The sequence below is a fragment of the Caretta caretta genome, chromosome 26 (genome assembly GCF_965140235.1).
Source record: "Caretta caretta isolate rCarCar2 chromosome 26, rCarCar1.hap1, whole genome shotgun sequence".
NCBI classification, from domain to species: Eukaryota; Metazoa; Chordata; order Testudines; family Cheloniidae; genus Caretta; species Caretta caretta.
The window spans coordinates 8,504,520-8,530,341 of NC_134231.1; the positions used below are offsets into that span (position 1 = coordinate 8,504,520).

Genomic DNA, 25,822 nt, shown 5'->3' on the forward strand with positions numbered 1-25,822 from the left:
TTAGCGTGCTCAAAGCAGCGAAGGGTAATGAAGTGCAAAAACAGTATAATTTTTATTCTGCACCAAGTGAAGGCTTGACATGACTAATGTAATCTCCTGCCACGATTGTGCTGTACTGTCTGCCCTTGAAAGAGTGAATCAAAATCACATTGCTTGGAAAAATCTAGACAGGAATCCCACTGACTATGGCACTTATTTGATGACTTATATAAACTCATGACCAATAAATATAAAGGCCCAATCCTCTGTCCAAAAATAGCACCATAAATATGAGAAATGAACACACAGAGTGCTCAAAGACTATAATAGCATTGGCTCTTATTCCATAATGCTACTGTGTAAAAAACATGAGGGCAAATATATAGGAATTTGGTTGAAAAGCATAATAATTTACAAAAGAATATGATATGCAGTGTACGTACGCATCCTTTTAAAAATCCCGGAGAAACATTCTAGTCTGTCAGAAAATACTGTTTTGTTCAAACCGAAACTTTCTGTTGAAAGTGTTATTTTGATAAAATGTTCATTAAAAAGCTAATCATTTTAATAACGTAGAAGTGCTCCATTTAGACATTTTTAGTACAGAATGTTAATTTAGAAATGACTTTTCGTTTTGAAATTTAATTGCATATGATAAAAACATTAAAAATTAAATAAAAAGTCTACATTGAAATGAAATGTTTTGATTTTAATCAAAACAAGATGTTTTAACTGACCTAAAATGTTAAGTTTCCAAAATTCACCACTTTCCCCTGATTTGGAACAAAAATATATTCGGAAATGGTGGAATGTCCCACAAAACAAGAAATTGCAGTTCCTGCTCAGCTCTAAAAATTTGGAGTTGTTCAACTGAGTTATGAAACCTTCATATAGGGCTTCATTTCAAGGGCTTCATTATTTCTGGTCATTGTAGAGCCATGGTACCTTCTGCAACAATAAATGTGTTAGCCCTGACATACTGCACAAACACCAACACAGGACAATTACATTCTGCCTATTACACTGTCCCAGCAGTTTCAACTGGTTATGGCAGTAGTTATCAACATCTTCCATACCATGAGACTTTTCTCCACATCCCTACACTCCCTTCCCATCTAGCTGAATGGGTTGGGCAGGGTGATACCAGTGGAGTTCATGACCTCCACCTTGAGAACCCACTGGATATGGTATTTTTCTTCCAGTCCTTTAATATTGTGCAGAGTCACTGTATGCATTTAAACCCGTGATGTGTTTAAGACCAGAGGTGAACGCATTCAGTGCTGAATGGAAGTTATCGTTAACTGGTGGTGGTAAGACGTATCTGAAGGTATTTCATTCAGAGCATTTGAAGGCATAACAAGAACCAATGGCTGGAAGTTAAAGCAAGACAAATTCAAGTTAGAAAAACAGTAAAAGCTTTGTTATCCAGCACGAGGGAGGTATGGGAGGTGCCGGTTAATCAAAAATTCTGGTTAACTAAGAGTTACATTTAACAATGGAATACCACTTTTCAAAGAATTAGAATTCAATAAAATGGATAAAGTATCAAATAGTTTACAGGTACTCACCAATCCAGTAGTAGTACGTTGCTGAAGAGTGGTTGGTTTCTTGAAAGCACTTAGGTGTATACAGGTAAAGTTTTCTATACAGTAGGTTATCTTATGACACTTCATATCACCCAGATCACTAAAAATACACGTAACGCTAAAACTATACTGAACATAATTGAATCTTTCTTTGATGATTCAGGAGGCGCTTCGGGATCTTGCAGTGCCTCAGGATCATCATTATCAACATCAATCATCATTGTAGATGTGGAAGGTGTAGAAGACTGGGCTGAATCTGTAATGACCCTATGACACACCCTGGAAGCTGCTTTTTTGAATAAATCCCTGATACCAGCTTGCTTGCTTACTTGTCTTCTGCCTCTTTTGCATACACACAGAGTGCAGAATGTGTAATTGCATAACCTCCTGGGCTGTACACTCGTCCCGGTTACGAGACTGAAGATTTGTGTTGGGAGATATCAGAAATGCCAGTTGATAGAGTTTTCCGGTTGGTAAAGTGCCGGATAACACAGCTTTTACTGTAATACCCTTTTTAAACAATGAGGATGATTAATCATTGAACAAACCATCACTTGATGTCTTCAGATCAAAACAGACTACCTTTCCGGAAGATATGCTTTAGCCAAACACAAATTAATGGGCTCAATACTGGGTTATCTTCTCTTCATCCCAGGGCATCTTTGCAGACACAGGGAGCAATACAGTGTCACCATTCATTCCTGTCAATGGCTTGTTCATCCTGTAAACCCAACCTGGACTGATCCTGCATACAATCTAGTTGGTGGTCAGTGGCAGTTGTGTGAAATTCTCTGGTCTGCCTTATACAGGAGGTCAGACTAAATGATCTAATGGCCCTTTCGGACTGTGAAAACTGAATCCATGAAACAATTTTGGATAATAAATGAATCAGTAAAAATCAAAGTCTGCTTAAGGATAATTCACAGACAGGAAAAAAAAAGGGTGTTAAATAAATGATTCACTTTGAATTGTTCATCCACTTTCCTCCTCATCATCTGGTTAATTACTTAGTTCCCCATACTGTGGCTGCTACTGCTCAGCATATGTGAGTGCTCCACAGTGCACTTGCAAAGTTTCCTAGCAGAGCTAAAGGATGGGAGAAGAAGCGAGTGGAGAGTTAAGAAAGGATAACTGCTACTACAATGGGATCTATGCCATCAAGTGCCAGCAATGCCCCTCTGCCATGTACATTGGCCAAACCGGACAGTCTCTACGCAAAAGAATAAACGGACCCAAATCTGACATCAGGAATCATAACATTCAAAAACCGGAAGGAGAACGCTTCATCCTCTCTGGCCACTCAGTAAAAGACTTAAGGGTGGCAATTCTGCAACAGAAAAGCTTCAGAAACAGACTCCAAGGAGAAATTGCTGAGCTTGAATTAATATGCAAACTAGAAACCATTAACTTGGGTTTGAATAGAGACTGGGAGTGGCTGGGTCGTTACCCATATTGAATCTATTTCCTTAAATTAAGTATCCTCACACCTTCTTGTCAACTGTCTAAATGGGCCATCTTGATTATCACAACAAAAGTTTTTTTTTCTCCTGCTGATAATAGCTCATCTTAATTAATTAGCCTCTTACAGTTTGTATGGCAAATTCCACCTTCTCTGTATGTATATATATATCTTCTTACTCTACGTTCCATTCTATGCATCCGATGAGGTGGGCTGTAGCCCATGAAAGCTTATGCTCTAATAAATTTGTTAGTCTCTAAGGTGCCACAAGTCGTCCTGTTCTTTTTAAAAATCCTCTGGGTTCTGTTGAACTCTGCGCATAGAACAAGATACAACTTGAGCAATGGCAGAGCAAGCTTCTTGTCACTGTGCTGCGACCCTGTTCTGGATGGATCATCTTCCCTGGAGGTGAGGAGGGAGTTCAGAGTCCAGATTCATTTGGTCCTTGGCCCCCAGTTGGGTCTGCCAATTAGTCACAATTTTGGTTTGAACATTTCACCCACTAGCAGCCTGGGCTGAGAACGCTAATTTGTTTGACGTAGGCCGGCCAAAAAAGCTGTCGGTATCAACCATTTTTCAAGTGACTGCTGACATAGATTGGATCATCACCAGCGATCAAGCCAGGAAAGGCTTTACATCTCCTAACAAATCCAATTCAGTCTAACCCTCAAGGACTCTTATGTCTTAGCTCGTATTTCTTTTGCAGAAGTAAAAGGTGAAATCCTGGTAAACACCACTGTTCATTTCCTTCCTTCTTGAGGAGTTATTTACTTCTGTGCAAAGGGAGTGAAAAAATGTTACCAAAACAGAATTCTCCATTCACACCAGTTGTGTTTTACACTCACTCTGCACTCACTTTTCAAGTGTGTAAATGACTACACAAAGTACAAGGCACGAGAGAATCAGGCTCCAAGCTTTTCCATGTGCATATCATGCCGGTATACCTAAATGCCCACCATGTCGTGCTGACAACCAGGAAAGAAAAATTAAGTCAACTTTTAATTCCTGTGCATTGTAGATTGGTTAAATGATCCTTGATTTATGTTGTGCATTCGAACGGATACGTTTTATTAAGAGAGTCATTAGCATGATTCAGTCTCCTCTTATTCAGAAATAAAATTTGTTATTAGTGTTGTCAGTTCTTTTAATTTGCTTTCCAGATTAAACATTTCCCATCATTTACCCTTCCTCCTTCCCCTCCCCCAACGTGTGAGGATTTTGTTTTTCCCAATATAAGCTTTTATTTTTGTGTTTGCCAACTTTGTTTTCTGAAGCCAACAGCTGTATGTTTTCCACATCCTGCTGCTGATTAAATGCCAAGACAGGCGCAAAGGCACTCTCTGATTTCTCTGTAAATCAATTACTTGGAAGTTATGGAGTTGCTTGATTACAGTGTATTCAAAAATCAGTACAGATGTCAAGTATGCATGTGTTAATGGAAAGCACATGGCATATGGAGTCCCCAAACTGTACAGGTTTCTGGCCTTCCATATTATAGGAAGCAGCATGAGGATAGTAACCCTTAAGTCTTTGTGTCCTTAGGACTTTTGTAGGAATGGTATATTGGTGAATATTCTGAAAACACGTAGAGGACTATGAATCATGGATGTTAGACAACATCATTTTCAAGGTTATGTTCCCCACTTCGTTTCTTCCGTATATGTGTTCAAAGTCCAGTGGTGGAATAAGAGCACAGGGGTGATTGAAGGAGCAAGCAGTAACCTGTGAAATATTCATGCTTGTGTAGAAATATTAGGGTTTATATTCTCTGCAAGACGCAGTGACGAGTGGGAGACAATCACAAACACACCAATGGCCACATTCCATCCAGTAAAGTGCAGTGGTTCATAAACACATTCTGAGAAGACAGAAACAAATGAGGCTTATTATTGTTATTTGATCGGGGGGTTGCATCTGAAGGTGTCTGAGGGCTCCAGTGGAAACACAAATTAAAAAGCATGAAGACAGAAGGCTGAGCAGCAGACATTCCCTCAGGCAGATTGGCCCTGTATTATCTATGGCTTTCTACACCTAAAGTGAGGCAGTTTGCGAGATGGAGGTCACCAAACATGGTTAAACCCATTTTTGCCCTTGCTCCCAAGCTTGGAGTTTGCACTGGATTTTTATTCCATGTGACCACTCTACCTACACTGTTCCTTATTTTCAGATCAAATAGAAATATACATATCTTACTTCTTCAGAGTGATCACGGCTGTGCTCTGTACTTCTACTGCCCTGAAGCAAGTGTCACCCAGCCCTCTTCCATGGAAAGAATCTTTAGTGGGAACAAATATAGGATCAAATAAGCTTTGAAAAGTAGGAAATGTGCCAGATTTTTGTAGCATTAAATTAATGTACCAAATACAGAAGGGCGGTTTATTTCTTAATACTGGTGGACATGCAGAATGGATAAACCTCAGTGCCTAGGATTCTGGAATGTTTTGGATAAGTTGTTCATTCTTATTCCCCTTCCAATTCTTTGCATGTCGGAAATGCCAAAATAGCAAGAGAAAAGCTGCTCTCATGCACCAGACTTTGAATTCAAGGATCACTAGATCATGCAGTAGAACTCATCTATTTCCCCACCACTTTTGCTACACAGTGTAGGGGAAGGCATTTGATGGATTGGATTGATTGAGTGAGTGGAGGAGGCTGGGCTGGGTGTTGGAATTGGAAATATTTGTTACAATCTATAGGTGTCCCTGGCTCTGGGTGCTCTGTTGGGATTTTTTAAAGGGGTATTTTATGTTATGTTCTATGTGTCTAGTTACGATAAGTGCCAGTTATATACATAAAATAAATATTTCTGGCAGAAGAAACAAACACCAAATATCACATATGCAAGCCAGTAACTGCCAGATTTGCAGCCTGGATCTGCAGACTCAGAATGTTCAGCTAAACACTTGGAGCCAAATTCTGCTCTAAGTTACACCATTGTAAATCTGGAGCAACTGATAGATCAACTCCATTATTGATGAAATTCCAAGAAAAGAAACAAACCAAAAAACTGGTTACAGTGAAATTACTTGGGATACCAGTATTGCAACCCTTGTGATTCTATCATGATATTTATGTTTTCCCTAAAGGCTCCAGCTCTTGGAGTCATGTGACTAAAGGAGACTGCCAGCTTTTATTAAAAAAGTAGTCCTCATGGTTTCAGAAGAAAAAGCTTGAAAACATGAACCCTAAAGGCTCAAAACCCAGAAGGCAAATAAAAAGAGCCCAACATTATTTTAAGAAAAAATCTCATTATTTCCAAGCCACTCGGGGAGTGGGGGCAGCTAATATGATTTTTGAACATTTGGGATTGGCAATACTGGGATTCGCACCCCAGTGCAAATGAATAATCTATGTCCCTTAAACTTCTGAACTGAATCCAAACTTTTGTGGATCACCCATTCCCACCTCTTGATGCATGATGCATAAAAAGCACTCTGACATCTTTTTGAGTGGAAAATGCCATTCCTCCTGGCTCACGTACTCTAGGGGCATAAAAGTGGTGACTTGAAATCATCCCTGTAGAAGACAAGAACATTTTTATTGGGAGGGAAATCTTCCCATTTGACAGGTAAATCAGCCAGGAAAGCCATACATGCAGAGCATAAGTCACTACCGTGTAAAAGGCAAACGTTGTTTAAAAATCTCTTCTTTCATTTTTAGGTCAAACTGGCTGGAGTATGACTTGGGGGACTTTTGCCCTTGTGTTCAATGTGGCCAGGATTTCATCCCAAAACTAACAAGGACTTTGCAATCCATGTGTATGGCAGATTCCCCTTGTGTTGAAGAAACACTCCAAAGAGATATTCCAGCTGCTGTTCTTCTTGGTTTTATTTTCTTTATATTCAACGGCTCCACACTCATGCACATGTATCTTCCAGATCTTGTTACATACAAATGTGCTCCCTCTCACTGACCGGCTGCCACCCTGCTTTGCTGCAGTGCTTCTCTGTCATTACGGAACATGCTGAGATGTTAACAGAAGGAGTCTCGATCCGAATGCTGTCTCTGGGGTCCACGTTTAATATTTTCCAACATGGACACCATTTAGGGCTGGATAGTCTTAGCCTTTATTCCGCTGTGCAGGGGATCAAGGAGGGAGGAAGGTCTCCTTCTTTCTTCTCTGCACAGCCCTGCTTAGATTGTGACATCTGCTAGGCTGGGGGAGAGCATAGGCTACTTGCAGAGCAGGGAGTAACTGGCAAGCCAGAAGGGGCGGAGAGGGGCATGGAGCGGGGGGACCCCTGGCTCCACCAGGTTAGTTGTTGGTCAGAGCAGATGGCAGGATATACAGGAGAGAGGGGGCTGTTGCATGAAAAGGGGCAAAATATTTCACTCCCTCCCTGGTGTAAACAGGGAGCAGAGGAGAAAGTCCCATGTCATTCTCTGGTTGCTTTTACACGCCACCCCAGAGTCAGCTACTAACTAAACATTCAGTAAGGGATGGGTGGCTCCAGCACATAACACTCTGATTAACCCAGTTAGCTCCTGGATGACCACTTTATACTAGGGCTATCCTACTGCAAAGAAAAACGATGCAATTAAGAGGTGCATGCACATAAATAACTAGCCACCCAGTCCTATACTCAGTCCTTGTGTCTCCTTTATTCCACTCCGTTGAGTCACATCTGACCCTCGATTGTCAGCTCTGCACAGCCAGGCTCACATCATGGGTCTTTATTGTCTTGGTCAAATTCTGAGCACAGTCCTGGGCAATTATTAAAAATTATATCAGCCACCAATCCTTCTACCTGAGCTCTTTGCATAATTCCACCAGAATTTAATTTAATCCGGAATCTCAGTTTATAACTCAGTTAGGAACCATTATTAATGATATGACCATAACACTGAGAGGCCACAAGTGAGATAGGATCATTGTACAAACATCACCATACTGAGCGACAGTCCCTGCCCTGAGGAGATTCCCATCTAAACAGCGATATCAGATACTTAAGATACTACTCACCATGAAAAAGGGTCATAGAATCTGGCATTAAATTGATAGTGCCTATAAAGCGGAAGGCTCTCCTGATGTGATATGGTATATTTCAGAAAAAGAAGAGGCTCCTATGGTATTTTGTAGAATAGGAATAAAATATAAACCAAGCACACCGATGTCACCGCTGCTCGTCATTTTATGACTTCCTGCAAGCTTTGGCAGTCATGGTTTTCTATGTTGGGTTTAGATTCTTATTATACGACATGCACGTTCTCCTGACAACCATCGTAAATTTCAAAAAAGGGAAACAGCCTTTTCCTATGGGAATAGAGTGATCGCCAGAGCTGGGTGAAACGTGCTCATAATGAAACCTCAAAGCAGGTAAAATGTACTGTGGCTGGTCTTACTCAGAATTGGAGACAATATATTGATTGAGCTTGAGCCCTGTTCAAGTGAACTTGGGTGACTCCCACTCAAACAAAACACAGCAGTGTCAGTCGAGTTTCACTCCTCGGGAAACTCCAAGGATGTGGCGCCGAGGGACGTGAAATGAGAATAAAGGTTCACATTAACTTCTAATCTCAAGCCATCATGTTTTCTTCACTGCTGCACTTATATTTGTCCCATGCTGTCAGTTAAACTAGCAATAACTACGATGGCTTTTAATGCTGATCCGTGCCATGTAGCTAAAATGCTCGTCTGGGACATAGGAAACGTGGGTTCAAATCCCTGCCTTGCCAAAGACTTCTTGTGTGACCTTAGTCAAGTCACTTAGGGCTAGCACGTTAGAGGTATTTAAGCAACTAATTCCAATTAAAATCAATGGGAGTTAGGTGCCTAAATTCCTTTGAAAGTCTGGCCCTTCCTTGTTCAGTGTCTTAATTCCCCCTCTGTGAAATAGGGATAAGAGCACTTCCTTACCACACAGGCTCTTGTGAGGTGCTCAGATACCATGGTGGTGGGGGGTGACAAGTGCAACAGACAGATAGATGTGCAACACAAGTGAAATTATTTGGGGTACAGAAATTCTTGCATTTTGTGATGAGCTCAAAAATATCGGTGTTGCCAAAAAATGTCAGCACCGTTAGGCCCAATTCCAAACTGCAACATTCAAAAAGGTCTCAGGTTGGAAATTTTGTACATATCTGATGTGGAAAAAAAAACAACCCAACCCTTTAGACACCACTTTGTGGCAAAGCAAAATGTGAGGACATTGAAATTACATGAGACAAAAGAATAATTCAGGAAAAGTTTCCAGACCATTCCACCACCCAGGTAGATGGGATAGAACCCTCATGCAAGGATTTTGGATGTTCCATACCTAATATTTAGTTTAGCACATATATTAAGTTATTATTGTTAACAATAATATCCAGCTCTTATAGAGTGCTTTTCATTCATAGACCTCAAAGCACTTTACTAAGGAGGTCAGTATCATTATCCCCCTTTTACAGATGGAAAAACCAAGGCACAGAGTGGGCCGTGGCATGACTAAGGGGGTTAGTGGAAGAGCCAGAAATAGAATACAAGTCTTTTGACTCCCAGTCCAGTGCTACACTGCCCCAATTAAAATATATGGTTGTTTCTGTTCTTTATTCCCTTCTTCATTGTCACTGATTTTCTTGCCGTGATTTCATGAGGAGAATGAGAGGTTTGCTATTTAGATCCATTCCTAAATCACCCCAGGATTTCACAGCACCTGAAGTGAAAAAATGTGGAAAAATCTCAGCGTTCAAGTTTTCCCACTTGTTATTTCTGTCCATGAGTACATGGGAAGGCAGTGTTCTCATCAGAATGGGAGTCTGGACTGTTGCATTCTGTCCCTGGTTCTACTGCTGACTCACTGTGAAAAGTTGTTCTAGTCATGTCACTGCTCTGTGCCTCAGTTTCCCCATCTGCAAAGTGGGAACAACCACCCTTACCTCACAAAAGGACTCGGCGGGTCCTTTCATTCAGAGGGCTTTGGGATTCTGTGACCAGTGCAAAGTATCATGATCATAAAATAAAGGCCTCTTGAAAAATTAGATTTTGGATTTATGCCTTCTTATGGAGCAGCTAGCATTGACCAGTGTTGGGGAGAGATCACAGATTAGCTGGGCCCATTAATCTCTTATGGCATGGCAACTACCATTGACTTGCTGGTTATGCCATGCAAGGTGGATGAATTGACAGCTTCATGCCTCTTGGTGTTTCCCTTTGTGCAAAGTCATAGAATCATAGAATATCAGGGTTGGAAGGGACCCCAGAAGGTCATCTAGTCCAACCCCCTGCTCAAAGCAGGACCAATTCCCAGTTAAATCATCCCAGCCAGGGCTTTGTCAAGCCTGACCTTAAAAATATCTAAGGAAGGCGATTCCACCACCTCCCTAGGTAACGCATTCCAGTGTTTCGCCACCCTCCTAGTGAAAAAGTTTTTCCTAATATCCAACCTAAACCTCCCCCTGCAACTTGAGACCAAACCACTGCAACTTGAGACCATTACTCCTTGTTCTGTCATCAGCTACCACTGAGAACAGTCTAGATCCATCCTCTTTGGAACCCCCTTTCAGGTAGTTGAAAGCAGCTATCAAATCCCCCCTCATTTTTCTTTTCCGCAGACTAAACAATCCCAGTTCCCTCAGCCTCTCCTAATAAGTGATGTGTTCCAGTCCCCTAATCATTTTTGTTGCCCTCCGCTGGACGTTTTCCAATTTTTCCACATCCTTCTTGCAGTGTGAGGCCCAAAACTGGACACAGTACTCCAGATGAGGCCTCACCAATGTCGAATAGAGAGGAACGATCACGTCCCTCGATCTGCTGGCAATGCCCCTACTTATACATCCCAAAATGCCATTGGTCTTCTTGGCAACAAGGGCATGCTGTTGGCTCATATCCAGCTTCTCGTCCACTGTCACCCCTAGGTCTTTTTCTGAAGAACTGCTGCCGAGCCATTTGGTCCCTAGTCTGTAGCGGTGCATGGAGTTCTTCCGTCCTAAGTGCAGGACTCTGCACTTGTCCTTGTTGAACCTCATCAGATTTCTTTTGGCCCAATCCTCCAATTTGTCTAGGGCCCTCTGTATCCTATCCCTATCCTCCAGCGTATCTACCTCTCCTCCCAGTTTAGTGTCATCTTTAAACTTGCTGAGGGTGCAATCCACACCATCCTCCAGATCATTTATGAAGATATTGAACAAAACCGGCCCGAGGACCGACCCTTGGGGCACTCAACTTGATACCAGCTGCCAACTAGACACGGAGCCATTGATCACTACCCGTTGAGCCCGACAATCTAGCCAACTTTCTATCCACCTTATAGTCCATTCATCCAGCCCATACTTCTTTAACTTGCTGGCAAGAATACTGTGGGAGACCGTGTCAAAAGCTTTGCTAAAGTCAAGGAACAACACGTCCACTGCTTTCCCCTCATCCACAGAGCCAGTTATCTCATCATAGAAGGCAATTAGATTAGTCAGGCATGACTTGCCCTTGGTGAATCCATGCTGACTGTTCCTGATCACTTTCCTCTCCTCTAAGTGCTTCAGAATTGATTCCTTGAGGACCTGCTCCATGATTTTTCCAGGGACTGAGGTGAGGCTGACTGGCCTGTAGTTCCCAGGATCCTCCTTCTTTCCTTTTTTAAAGATGGGCACTACATTAGCCTTTTTCCAGTCGTCCGGGACTTCCCCGGACCGCCATGAGTTTTTAAAGAAAATGGCCAATGGCTCTGCAATCACATCCGCCAACTCCTTTAGCACTCTCGGATGCAGCGCATCCAGCCCCATGGACTTGTGCTCGTCCAGCTTTTCTAAATCGTCCCGAACCACTTCTTTCTCCACAGAGAACTGGTCACCTCCTCCCCGTGCTGTGCTGCCCAGTGCAGTAGTCTGGGAGCTGACCTTGTTCGTGAAGACAGAGGCAAAAAAAGCATTGAGTACATTAGCTTTTTCCACATCCTCTGTCACTAGGTTGCCTCCATCATTCAGTAAGGGGCCCACCCTTTCCTTGACTTTCTTCTTGTTCCTAACATACCTGAAGAAACCCTTCATGTTACTCTGAACATCTCTTTCTAGCTGCAACTCCAGGTGTGATTTGGCCCTCCTGATTTCACTCCTGCATCCCCGAGCAATATTTTTATACTCTTCCCTGGCCATTTGTCCAATCTTCCACTTCTTGTAAGCTTCTTTTTTGCGTTCAAGATCATCAAGGATTTCACTGTTAAGCCAAGCTGGTCGCCTGCCATATTTACTATTCTTTCTACACATCGGGATAGTTTGTCCCTGTAACCTCAATAAGGATTCTTTAAAATACAGCCAATTCTCCTGGACTCCTTTCCCCCTCATGTTATTCTCCCAGGAGATCCTGCCCATCAGTTCCCTGGGGGAGTCAAAGTCTGCTTTTCTGAAGTCCAGGGTCCGTATTCTGCTGCTCTCCTTTCTTCCCTGTGTCAGTATCCTGAACTCCACCATCTCATGGTCACTGCCTCCCAGGTTCCCATCCACTTTAGCTTCCCCTACTAATTCTTCCCGGTTTGTGAGCAGCAGGTCAAGAAGAGCTCTGCCTCTAGTTGGTTCCTCCAGCACTTGCACCAGGAAATTGTCCCCTACCTTTTCCAAAAACGTCTTGGATTGTCTGTGCACTGCTGTATTGCTCTCCCAGCAGATATCAGGGTGATTGAAGTCATAACACTCGCTTTAGGTGCCTAAACATCCTGTTTCAATTGCTCCCAATGCCTTTGGCTGTTTGCATTATTGAAAAATCGTACTTCCAGGCTCCACCCATCAGGTCACCAGTGCCCAGATGTACTCGGTGGGTAGGACGCAGGACTAATGGCAGAGGTGTGGTGTAAACGGCAAGGCAGTAGGGGCACTGGCAAGAAACCAGACTAGCTTCCTACCCCCAGTCATGTGATCCATGTGGGTCTACTGAGGACTATGTTGGAATAGCCAACTAAGAGAGAGGGTGGACATTCCTGGTCCTACTTGCTGGGGACGGGGCTCTGTAGCAAAACATGCCAGCAGACACTAGTCAGCTTGGAAAGAGACACAGGTGTGGTGAACCCTGCCTTAGGGAGCAGCCGGCCTTGTGCGTCTCTGCAATTGTGTGGTATTGTTCTGAATTCGAAGGAATAAAGTCGTGTTATGTTGCAACCTTCCAGCAAGAGCATTTATGGTTTTATCTATGACAGGTTTCAGAGTAACAGCTGTGTTAGTCTGTGTTCGCAAAAAGAAAAGGAGGACTTGTGGCACTTTAGAGACTAACCAATTTATTTGAGCATAAGCTTTCGTGAGCTACGAGACACAGCACAATCCTTCAGTGGCCACCATTACAGAGCGTGAGCGGTAATGGAGTAGAGTAAGTCAGTGGGGTGAAAGGTAAGGGATTGGTGGCTGAATTAACCGATTTTCAAATGTTTAGGCTCGCCAAAAATTGCTCCCAAGGGACAGGATTCTCCCACGAGACAGACCCAGGTCAAATCTTCCGATATTCCTGTTTAAAGAGAAATATCAAGCCACGGGCGGATTTCTCTCCTGTAGCACAGATGGGACGAGTTGTTTTCGGCATGGCCTTTGGGAATTCCATTCTGCAAGTCCATTGGCCTCTCTGTGAAATGGCCAGAGGGAGGGGGGAAGCCTGCAAAGGCCCTAATCTGCAGCTTTGAAGGACACGACGTGTTATATTCAGCCAAAGCAAACCCAAAAGAAAAATACGACCACCCACAAATCCATAGCCATCTCAGGCTTTGTGGCTGTCACTACACTCCTCCCTGTGGCTACTTGTGACATCCCATCAACAGCACAGAGAGCACTTGGCTTCTCATGCTCCGGAAGGATGCAGCTGAAGTTTTTTGGTTTAGCGCTGGTGACGTTTGCAAGCTGTTGTTCTCTTGGGCTTCGGACACGACAACAACAAAACAGTAATTAGAATCCTGCTGCCGAGAGGCATGTAGGCAGCAACTGATGGTTCCCTCCAAAGTATTTGTGCCAGTTCCCAAGATTCATTTACTACTATGTGACAAACACAAATACCCCCTCGGATATCCTCTGCTCTGCTCGCTGTGTCCTAAGAACAAGGAAGGATTAGTGCTCTCCTAGGGCAATTTCCTTCCAGTATAGTGCCCTGTCCCCATGATCATATCCATCCTCAGCCAACTGGATGGTCCCGTGTTGTTCTCCAGTTCCTGAGCCCTTGAGGCAACAGTTATGTCCCAGTAAATACAGTCCAGTCTTCCACAGTAGGTGTCCAGCAATCAGCTGTGCTGCTCTGCTTCTGTGGAGCTGGTTCCCAAGGATCTCAACTTAGTCTGTACCTAAGGAGCCTACTGTGACCCCCTTCCCGAAAGGTCCTGTGTTATCGCTTTGCCTGAGGAGAGCCTGAGATATCTCTCAATAGCTCCCACCAGAAGGAGGCTCCTAGAGACTGCTATGAATTACCACCTCCAGCATTCTCCAGCCCTGCAGTAAGTTTTGACATACCATAGTGTGATCTCCTGCTCTGCATCATCTCCAGACTGGTTCCACCACAGTTGTGAACATATCAAACCTTCCTCCGTTTCGAGAACCTAACTCAAGCTCTCAAATTTGGAGATATTCCTACATTTCCCTTGCAGTTTCTGGCAGAGACAAACAGGAGGAGGAGCCTGCATTGAGGCAGGCCGTTCCGATGGCATGCCCATTCAGAAGCAGATGCAGATACGCTGCAGAGTCTGCCAGGACACCTGTTCTTCTGAGGTTTCTGGCTCAGCTGTACAACTTCAGTTTTGATAAGCATCCAGGTTTGTATGTGGTCATCTGAACCAAGCTCTGGAGGAATGAAATTCACCTATTGTGATCTAGAATTGTTAATCCTAACTCCAGAACAGAGCTACATTAGCTATTGCTCATAGAGTTTAAGGCTGGAAGGGACCACTGTGATCATCTAGGTTGAGCTCCTGCGTAACGCAGGCCAGAGAACTTTCCCCAAAACAATTCCTGGAGCTGATTTTTTAGAAAATCATCCCATCTTGATTTTAAACCTTTCCCATAATGAGAATCCACCAGGGCCCTTGGTGTTCCAGTGGTTAATTATCCTCACTGTTAAAAATGTATGCCTTATTTCCAGTCTGAATTTGTCTAGCTTCAGCTTCCACCCAAAGGCTCACGTTAGACCTTTGGCTAACAGATTGAAGAGACCAATATCAAATATTTTCAAATATTTAAGAGCAGAAATGATCAGTGCTACTTTACACTTCTATAGTACTTTCTATCCAGGGAGCTCAAAGTAGCTGAACAAAACTTGAAGCTTCTGCAACGCAGGGAATTATGATCTCCTTTTTACAGACAGGGAAATTGAGACACACGGATGTTAAGAAATTGGCCCAGATTTGTGACAAGAAGGCTACCGCGGAACTGGGAAGAGAATCCAGATCTCCAGACTCCCCGTCCTGTGTTGTAGCCACCAGACCGTCCTTCCTTAATTAGGCGCTGCATTTTTGTTTATGTAAATCAATGCACATTCCATAATCCCTGGCTAATTGATACACAACCTGCACTCATCACCTCCATTTGAACAGAATGCCAGAATGTAGCCACATCATCAACTGGTCAATCACAGACCAGCCATGGTGTCGAGGGCGGGTATTAAAAGCATTTATAGCTGTTATCAGCACCCAGCAGGATTGTAATGGAGGTAAACAACATGGGGAAGCTAACCCGACACTGGCAGGTGCAATGTAAGTGACTAACCACAGGGGAAGGGAGAGAACGGCTGGGATTAGAGAGGCCATCAGGCCAAGAGCCCGCTGTCCAGGGGAGGGAGGTCAGTGGGAAACTTTGCACTGAGAGACGGCATGTGAGAGCACACCCCCAGCCTGGGCAGTGAAAAGCTTCTTCCTAGCCACCTCCTGTGAAAGAATCAACTGTACTTGGAGAGGTCGCTGGTCTCCTGGTAATTTCTAATCAGGAGCAGCCTCCAGTCCATGCCAGTGGAAAGGCAGAGAGTGAAAATACTGCAGAGTTTCTAAGAGGGAAAAAGCAAGCCATTCTAAAGGCAGTCATTGCCCCCCTCGCACCTCATATCCCTACCTGCTTTCCCCCTCCACCCCCCATAATGCTGGACTGCAAGCTTTAAGCCCCAGCTTGCATTGTGGGGGAAGTGCAGCAGGAGCTGGGAATTCTGATTGACTCAGCTCACATTCTTCTGTGAGCTCCAGGACAGCACATGCTGGGAGCTGCAGCCCCACCACAGGGTGCAAGGTGGATTTCCATGCCTGCCTTGGCTCACTGGGTGAGTTCACAGGGTAGCCAATGCTAGCAGCCTCAAAGCAGTCCTTGTTGGCCTCTCCACAGGAGTGAAACATGGAGGAAGGTTCTTTGATCCTGGTTCTCCCCCCACTTATGCCATCGCAGCCCAGATTCAATCTGGCCCATGAGAAAGAAGTGGCCCATAAAGTGAGCTGTAGCTCACGAAAGCTCATGCTCAAATAAATTGGTTAGTCTCTAAGGTGCCACAAGTACTCCTTTTCTTTTTGCGAATACAGACTAACACGGCTGTTACTCTGAAACCACTACAGACTCACAATTCATGTATTAGGATCACGGCTGCACTTACATGGACATTGTTCTTCCATCCTTCACAACCAAATGTGGACACCATAAACGTTAGGGCCCAAAGGCTGGTCCTCAGTCACTCCTGTGCAGTGATGTTCACTGGGGAGCATAGGTGAAGCCAGGCAGAATTTCTCCAAAATGGATCAATTCCTGCAGTGGGTCAAGGGTTTGTCCAAGGACTTAAGCAGTTCAAAAGAGGGTGCAAATATCCTATAAAGGGCATTTGCACCATCAAACTCTAGTTTCCCTTTTAGCAGACAAGAGACAGGACATTTAGGTGTATTAATAATAGAAACTATTTGTAGAGGTTCCTGCTGGACACAGACAAAGTACCTTGTGGTTCTTCCTGGTTCCAGGTTAAATTTAGTTTGTGCTGCTGAGAGACAATCTCTACTTGGGTCTCCTTTAGTCCTGGCCTGGACTAAGCAACCATGGAAAGGGAAACAATTCTGCTACCGTGCACCGGGCAGGGAAAAGCTGAGAGTTGTCCGGGAAGGGGGTGTGCAAACCTTAACAGTAGAGCTGGCTGGAATATTTTTGATAATTTTGTTTTCCAGACCTGCTGTTTTCATCAAAGTGAAAATGTTTTGTGGAGACATATTGATTTTGATGAGCTTTTTGCTGGCAAGGTCCAGGATGGACTCTCTGGTCAATTTGAGAGACAGAGACAGAGAGCGCAAGGGGATTAAAAAACCGGACCTTTTTGCATAGAAAATAAACAGCGTTTGACACTATCCCCTTTGACCAAAACGTTCAAAAGGGGATTTTTTTTTTTAGTTCCAATGTGTAATGCATCCAAAGTTTCTTCCAAAACCTCTGAAGCTGTCACAAAACAGAATTGTTGTTCTCCAGCCGGCTCTACTTCGGGTGACCAGACAGCAAGTGTGAACAATTGGGACAGGGTGTGTGTGTGTGCGTGTGTGTGTGGGGGGGTTAATAGGAGCCTATATAAGAAAAAGACCCAAAAATCGGGACTGTCCCTATAAAATCGGGACATCTGGTCACCCTAGCTCTACTTGCTTTGAGCAGGGGTTGGACTAGATGACCTCCTGAGGTCCCTTCCAACCTTGAGATTCTATGATTCTATGATTCTATGAAACAGCATCTCAACCAAGCCAGAAGGGAGTAAAATGGGCTTAACACCTATTCCACAGCTATCTATCCTGGGGATAAGGCTCCTAAAAGCTCTGCCAAAAATGAAAGAGTGCTCATGCAGTGGAAGATCCTTAGAAAAGGTTGGGAGGGCATTACCTACCCAGATTTTAAACCATCCCCTCCTGATTGTCACCTATACGTGTTAATTTCACCTAGATTGTCTAGCACTCTCCATTCAGAGGCTGGTCTTGAACGACTTTGGAGGGCTTTCTCTGCCGAAGGTATTTGAGAGGGCACATGTGGCAACTTGTGGCTGATGAAATGATCGACCTGTAGCTCACAAGAACATGCTCCCCCAATGTAAAGCCTGGGTATGTTTGAATTCCTGCGTACACCCTGAGAGCAGGCATGCAAGTGGAATGTCTACACTGGTCCTGCGAGTGTCCCTCTTCCAGTCCAGGCACAGGTAACTGATACAGACACTGTTGTTATGGACACATTGGTTACTAACACAGAGAGAAGAAAGTTTCTCCCTTGAATCTCTTTGCCCATCATTGATCAGTCACTGAACAACACGTCGTGCAGGCTGCTGGATGCCTTCCTTATTATCTTGTTCTGATTGCTGACTCAGCTTTGCTTTACACCCTGTTCTGATGGCTTTGCACCCTACCTGGCCTGTCTGAACCGGGCTGACATGCACTTTACACAGCGGCCAGAGAATCTAGCACCACTAGGCTTTCCCAGACATGCTCTCCTTACGTCCAGAGACTTGCTGTGCTCTCCTGACTATACCTTGCCTTTGCCTATGATGATAGACCTGTGGACCCCAGTTTTGCACTGAGCTATCTACATGGGAACAGACCCCTCCATTAACATTGTTTAGCAGTTCTTCATGGAGTTGTTTTATTCCAAAAAAGGGCAAGATTGCAACAGGTGTCAAGGGTCTGTTGTTGGCTCTCTTTCTTTTGGATGTTCAATATTTTAAATCTGCGTATCCTGCTAAAGGAATCAGCATTGCATTTATTTTCTCACAAACTTCACGACATCACTGATATGGGCTTACGCTGATGGTTACTTCCACATCCCTCCAACGGGTATTTGGAGGATTATTCTGATTTGTATATGTTTGCATAATGCGTCAAAGGTTTCAAATAGAATGGGTTGGGAAATGTTTTTATTATAATTATTTGTATTGCAGTAATGCCCAGGCGCCCAGTCATGAACCATGACTCGTTGGGTGTTAGGTGCTGTACAGACTAACTGTGGAACTTCAAAACTTTTCATGTAATGGAATTCTTGTTTTCTAGTCAGCACTGTTGAGACCCCGCAGCTCCCCTTAACTTCAACTAGCATCGTTAATGCTCAACACGTCTGAAATCTGGCCCCTGGGTGCTTCGCTTGCTCTGCCACTAACCACCTTTGTGACCTTGAGCAAGTCACTTTCTCTCACTGGGCCAGAGTTTTCCCATCTGCAAAATGGGGATAATGATGCTTGCAAAGCGCTTTGTAATCTATGGATGAAAAGCCCTGTGTAAAAAAGCGAAGCATTATGGGTCTGTGATACAAAATAGATAGGAAAACAGCCTGGATCAAGACGTACCAGTGGTTTTGCATAATATATGTGTCTTCGTGCTGCATTTCTGTTTAGCACTCTTTTTTCCTTTAACAAAAAGGGCAAACAGATTTTTGGAAAAATGATTCTAAAATAACAGAGAAACCATGTGAAGATAGGGAGACTAACCTTAGCAAACTTTCCTTATAAGGGATCAAAGATTCAAAGTCCAGTGTTGAATAAGGACGTTTTCTTCAACCTAAACCAAATGGATCAACAGCAGCAGCAGCTCTGGGTGGGCAGCCACATTTGAGGATTTTTTTTTTACCAAAGTGCGTGTAATGTGCTCTCAAACCCTTTTTGGGTATGTTTGGGACATCTTGGCAACAAACATTCCAACAGAATGACACTCAGAGCAGAAAGAGCCAGTCCCTCCCAGGGTTTTTCCTTATGCAATGACTAAGTCTTTACTCAGACACTTTTCCAGTATTGCCCAGCATTTCAGATGACAGAATTAGATAGATTCTGCAGCCATTGACTTTCATGAGGCAACAACAGCTAAAGGATTTAGTGAAATATTCTGTTGGAATCCTATAGAAGTTAATTGAAAATGGTCACCTTTCTAAGTTTTTTTTTTAACACTTTCCCTTCGCATTTCATTGAGGATTATATCCCTATCCTAAAGGAGTACTTGTAGCACCTTAGAGACTAACAGATTTATTTGAGCATAAGCTGTAGCTCACGAAAGCTCATGCTCAAATAAATTTGTTAGTCTCTAAGGTGCCACAAGTACTCCTTTTCTTTTTGCGGATACAGACTAACACGGCTGCTACTCTGAAACCTATCCCTATTCTAGAGTCCTATAGAATGGTACAAAGCAGCTATCGAAGAAAGGAGATCATTTTCCATTTCACTCTGCAGGTTTTTAGGGAAATTTCCATTAGATGCCGTAGATCCTTTATTGGTTTCATGCTTCTGAAGTTGTATAAGGCTTTCCCATAAGGGCACAATTTCAAAGCTCTTGTTTAAGCTTTTTCTGGCATAAACTGGCCTCTGCTGCAAAGAGATCAGTTTGCTGATGGTTAGGATGATTTAACGAGTTTGGACAAGAACTAATTTAATAACTGCAGTTTATAAACTATAGCCTGTTTTTCTTTCATATGTGTTTTACTTGTATCCGCAAAATAGAGGGGAATAAAGCTCTGCAGGCATCTAAACCAGAAATTCATGTGGAATCCTGGATTTTATTGCAGTGGATAAGTAATTCTGTATTAAAATAATTTTCTCTAAACAAACCTTCCAATGCTGAAGTTTGCTAAATCTGTAACAATAGAAACACTGATACTGATTCCCAACACCTCCTTGGCCCTTGGATTTAAAAACCACAATAAACATAATCATGAGCATAACCCACTAGAATTTGAGTGGTTTATTCTTGTTTTCCATTTGGTCTGCTAATCCAGCTATTACCTACACCCAGACTCTTGTGCTACATCACAGACATTGTTAAAATGCAGAGTAAGTTTTTTTTAAAGGGATGCATTCAAATTTTGAAACTGTGTCATTCCATCATTTGCAACTAGCAAACAGCCGAGTTAATCATTCTTTTCAAAGGGAAATATATTTGCACTCGCTGTGTTTTTTTTTTAAAAAATGGTCACCTTTGCAACAAAATCTAGGGAAGCTAAAATAATTCTTTTGCAATAAAGACCTCATCCAAAACCCACTGAAGTCAATGGCAGCCTTTTCACTGGTTTCAGCAGGCTTTGGATCAAGTCCTAAAGGGCAGATGATCAAAAGCTCAGTTCTCATTTAGGCACCAAAATAAATTGCCAGGTTTTCAACAGATCTCAGCACTTTAGATGCTTGTTGAGTGCTTAGCTCTGGAAAATCTGCCCATAAATGTCACAATGGGAGCACTATGGAAAATCCGGACCTGATTGTGGGTACTGAGCAACTGAAAGTCTGGCCCCTGGGCTTCTTTGAAAATCCAGCCGTAATTTTGCAAAGAGAAACGTTGGTGTTGAAGTTAACGGTGCTTGTGTCCTTTACGCCTGCTAAGGATTTGGCCCATAATGTCTGTAAAGGTGGCCAGAGGACAACAATTCCATTTGGTGGAGGAATTCACAACTAGCTTCCTTCCAAACTGTCACAAAACCTGACATGCTCTGCAAAGGAAAATTCTGATTGAGTTTGAAGTTTTTATTTCAGCTCAATAAAAGTGTTTTGTTTCAGTTGCCACTTTTTACAAATGTATAATAAAAAATCGAAACAAACCGTCCTTTCAAAATGAAAAATCAAACCGTTTCATTCCAATAATGGCAAAACGAGATTTTTCAACAGTGTGGGAAAAAAAATTTCCCCATGAGTTTTTACTAAACAAATTACTGGTGAAATTGACATGATTTTGAGACGTGTTTCAATTTTGAGGGAACTGCATTTTCCAACGGAAAATGGTTCTGTCGAAGTTTTGCAGACCAGCTCTAACCCACAGCAAGGCAAAAAGAGATCCCCTCCCAACCCCGGGAAGTTCTTATAAAAGGTTAAGGTGTTTTGCTTTACTTACCAATAGGCATGACTATAAAGAAAGGAAGCCAGCACAATATGAAGCACCCCACCACTATTCCCAGGGTCTTGGCTGCTTTCTTTTCCCTGGAGAACTTCAGGAGACGCACTGAGAAGTGGGTTTTGTTCTTTGTGCAGGATGTAGATCTGCTCCCTACCGAGGTGTTTTTGCGATGGATCCGGAGGGTCACCTCTTCAGAATGAGATTTCTCCGTTTTCAAGCCAGAAGTCAGGCCTTTGCTTTCCCTTTTGGCCACCACATACACTCTACAGTACATCACCAAGATGATGGTCAAGGGGAGGTAGAAGGAGCCAAAAGCAGAGAACAGTACATAGCCAGGCTCTTCAGTGATTTGACAGATGGTCTCATCTTCTGGAGCTGGCTCCTTCCAGCCAAAGAGAGGTCCAATGGAGATCACCAGAGACAAAGCCCAGACGCTTAGCAGAGCTAGGAGTCCCCTCTTTTCCGTCACTATAGCTGGATATCTCAGTGGGTAGCTCACCCCAATGTATCTGTCTATAGAGATGATACATAGGCTCATGATGGAAGCCGTGCAGCATAGGACATCGACAGCTGCCCAGATGTTACAGAAGATCCTTCCAAAGACCCAGTAGCCCGAAATCTCAAAGATTGCTGAGAAAGGCAGGACAGTGGAAGTTAAGAGGAAGTCTGCAACAGCCAGGTTGATTATGTAGTAATGGGTCACACTCTGAAGGTGTCTGTGGCAGGCTACTGATAAGATAACCAGAATATTACCCAGCACCCCAAATATAATCAGCCCCCCTAAAATAACCCCTAATAATATGGCCTTAAAATTGTTCACTATCCCTACAGTCTGGGTGCAATTTGAACAGTCAGAGGAATTTCCAGGGAGGAAAACCATTGTCGCTGGCAGATAAAGTTCATCCAGCTCTTGTGCTCCACTCAACTTTCTACTGCTTAAAGTGCTGAGATCAACTCTTTGAAGGTTTTGCAGGCAACATTTGCCCAGCTCCGTTGGTAAAAGGTATTATAATAACAACAATAATAATGCCTTAGAAACACAGAACCAGGATAAGTAACTGATCCAGAAACATCCTGGAAAACCCTCTCTAAGCTTCTGCTCTTCTGGTTGCCTTTGGCAGCCAATTAGCAACATAGCCCCAGTTTTGAAGACTTTCCAAGTCTGGCCTCCTTTGGATTCTTCCTGGGACGAGGGGGCCTCAGCTGTATGGTGTGAAGTAGGGGCACCAATGAGGACATTTCTCCTACTTTCCAGGATAACTGTCTCAGGGGAAATGGAGCTGCAGTGCTAAAATCATTCCTGCTTTTTAGAGACAGTAAGACTCAGTTTGCAAAGGTGAAGGGAATAACGTAAAAATCCCCAGTGTCTTAATTTGGATTCCTCCTCAAAGGGAGTTGGTGACACTTTCGCTGGCCTTCTCTGTGTTGAAATTTTATTTCGCACCTGGAGTTGTAGAAACCTCGGCAGTGGTAACGATGCTCCGTCAGCTCTGTGATTTTCCAGCTGAAGGATGCTCATCCGTAGCAGGCTTCATAGTCTTGATGGGTTGATCAAAAGTTTCTGAACCTCTGGGAAAATTGTTGTCTTGTCACTTGGTCCCCTGGGCTCAGGATCTGGGCTTATTAACACTAGCTTGTTGTAGGCTCAGAAGGAAAGGGGAGGTTTGCCTTGTCAAAGACACCTTGATGCTGTGCTCTTCCGTGACATGGTGCCCGCCTAAGAGAGGTAAAGAGACATGGACAACATGATTCAGACAGCTCATGGCTACCTACTGCTGTGGTTTCCCAAGCAGAAATATTTTCTGGAGCCTGGGAATCTATTTTAGTGAACCTTCCCCATCAGCTACGATATTAGATTAATATCCCAGTCCCTTCCACCCAGTGGAAGCCCTGCTGTTTGGCCGACGTTGCTCCAGACAACACAGACCAATATGAATTTTTGTTGCCTGATCAATTTTTCTGACCACCTCTCCACACTCCCAGCTAAGAAACAATATTATATATTCAGCACAAGCCTGCCGTCCATTGACCTGAGGGTAAAGCAATCAACCCTGTTTATTAGCTTCCCTACAGGGACCTTTTATTAAAGATACAAAGGGACAGAAATCAGAACTAGAAACTGATTGTGAACTAAATCTGGACTTTAGTCTAGAATCCCCCAAAGTGACTCCCTTGCAGATCAAACTGCTCATTAGTTAGGATAAGCCACACATTTTAGAAAGCTACAGGGGAAAGTGACTTGTGAAATGTATGGGGTGTTGCAGAAAGAAGGAGGTTTTACTGGCTGGAATAGCATTTCAAAACATCTGGAAGCCAAATTCCTCCTCAGCCAAATAATGATGGAAAAAAGATAGAAATGCGAGACTGAGGATAGGAATTTGAGGCAAAAAGAGAAGGAAGGTTAGTTATAAGTGACAGCTAATCATCTCTTATAATGCTAGGGATGGTCTAGATTTCCTGTTCAAGCACTGATCAGATATTTGAAAGGCCATCAATAACGATACAGACCTCAGTTCCCAGATAAGAAGAACCTCCGTAAATTCTTATGGGCAAGCTCACTGTATTATGTCTTGCAAATTAACTCTCCCATCCGATTAAACACACTCCCAACAATACAGCAGCAAAAATCAACTCATCTGCGAATCCCAGGAGCGTGTATTTTTCTACAGGGATGGAAATAAAAATAAAATTCTTATTTTAGCACCTGTAGATGCCCAACTCAGATGCACGGGTCTCTTTTTTTTCCACGGTGGGTATTTGCCTTCCTTCCAATGCTACATTTACATTTGTCTTTCCACAGGAGGGAATGAGACCCCGAGTTACTCCAGGGAAAAGGAAGGTTTTGAATAAGCACATAAATGAAAAATGAAACCCCCATAGTTTTAAGCATCTTCTGATATTATTATTATTATTTTATTTATTATAAGTCTGATGATGGAACAGGGAATTAAATGATCAAACTTCATTCCCAAGTGCATGAATAAAACTTCCCAGCAGTAAAGGAAAGGAGAAGGCAGAAAAACGGTAAGCGAGGCAGGAAAGGAAGGAGGTATGATACATATATGCTCCAAACAGCCCAACATCTGACCCGACCCTCAGCCTGCGTGCTAGAGGTCTCGGGAGACTCTGCCCTACCTCTGCCCTTCACCCACACTCACCTCCTGGAAGGCTGCACAGCTCCTGTTGCTGAGCATCTGGGAAGGACATTCACAGACAGCCCATAGCACAGCACTGCAGTCTCCTCTCTGCATGCAGGGATGGGGCACTCGGCCGGAGATTCCACCAGCCTTTCCTCCCTTTTTAACTCCCCTTGTGTTTTGATGACTCACAATTACAGTAATGCCCTATGTCCCAATGGCAGAGGGGCTCGGGGCCAGCTTCTCCGCCCTCTCCCACTTGCAATGTTCAGCCCCACACTGTCAAGAAGCTGCTGTAGCAGGCAGTATCCCCTGCCATTACCGTAATCTCCAGCCGCTGCCGTATTGCTCAGAAACAAAGAGCACTCATGGGATGCCCAATTGTCTTTTGCGCTGATTTACTGGGTTTTGCATGGGAAAGGAGTGAGAGAATTCAGAAAGTGTATTTTTCAAACGCGAAAGATACCTAGTTGGCAGAAATGTCACATTCACAGAATTTATGGGGTTGATAATTGCCTGAAAATGAATTGGCAAAATATCACCTGAAATTACATGGGGGAGGAAAAAAATCCCATGAGTCTCACACAACTCTGTTGGAATATAAAACGTGCAGTGCTTGCCAGATAAAGTGAGCATGAAGAAAATAACAAGGACTGACAAATATTCCTATATACACACATACCATAGCTCAAGAAAGATAGACAGTTATTGCCTGCTTTCCCCATTTGGTCCACGTTGCAATGATCCTCCTCTTTTCCCAGGTTTTCCCTGGAGAGGGGGAAGATGGAGTGGAGCTTAACTAAATGGTTGGGGAATTGCATCAGGAAATAGTGTCTGGTTTAGGAAGAAGTTCAGGAAAGTGAAGCATGAGAATCTTGTATTTAGATAATAAATTGTGGGGGCTGCTGACCTTTTGCTTCTGGCTCTTTTGACCTATTGAACATC

At 43.4% G+C, this 25,822-nt stretch overlaps 1 protein-coding gene across 1 annotated transcript in view; it reads right to left on the reverse strand.

Annotated features, from left to right (window-relative positions):
* The window catches only part of ADRA1A (adrenoceptor alpha 1A), a 41,403-nt gene extending 16,222 nt beyond the window's left edge, over positions 1 to 25,181 (reverse strand). The window contains exons 1-2 of the mRNA XM_048829491.2: positions 24,899 to 25,181; positions 21,738 to 23,457 (exon numbers count right to left, since the gene is read on the reverse strand). Of these exons, the coding sequence (XP_048685448.2) occupies positions 21,738 to 22,620 (883 nt within the window). The 5' untranslated portion in view covers positions 22,621 to 23,457; positions 24,899 to 25,181. The remainder of the gene's footprint in view (positions 1 to 21,737; positions 23,458 to 24,898) is intronic.
* Positions 25,182 to 25,822: the final 641 nt, after the last annotated feature.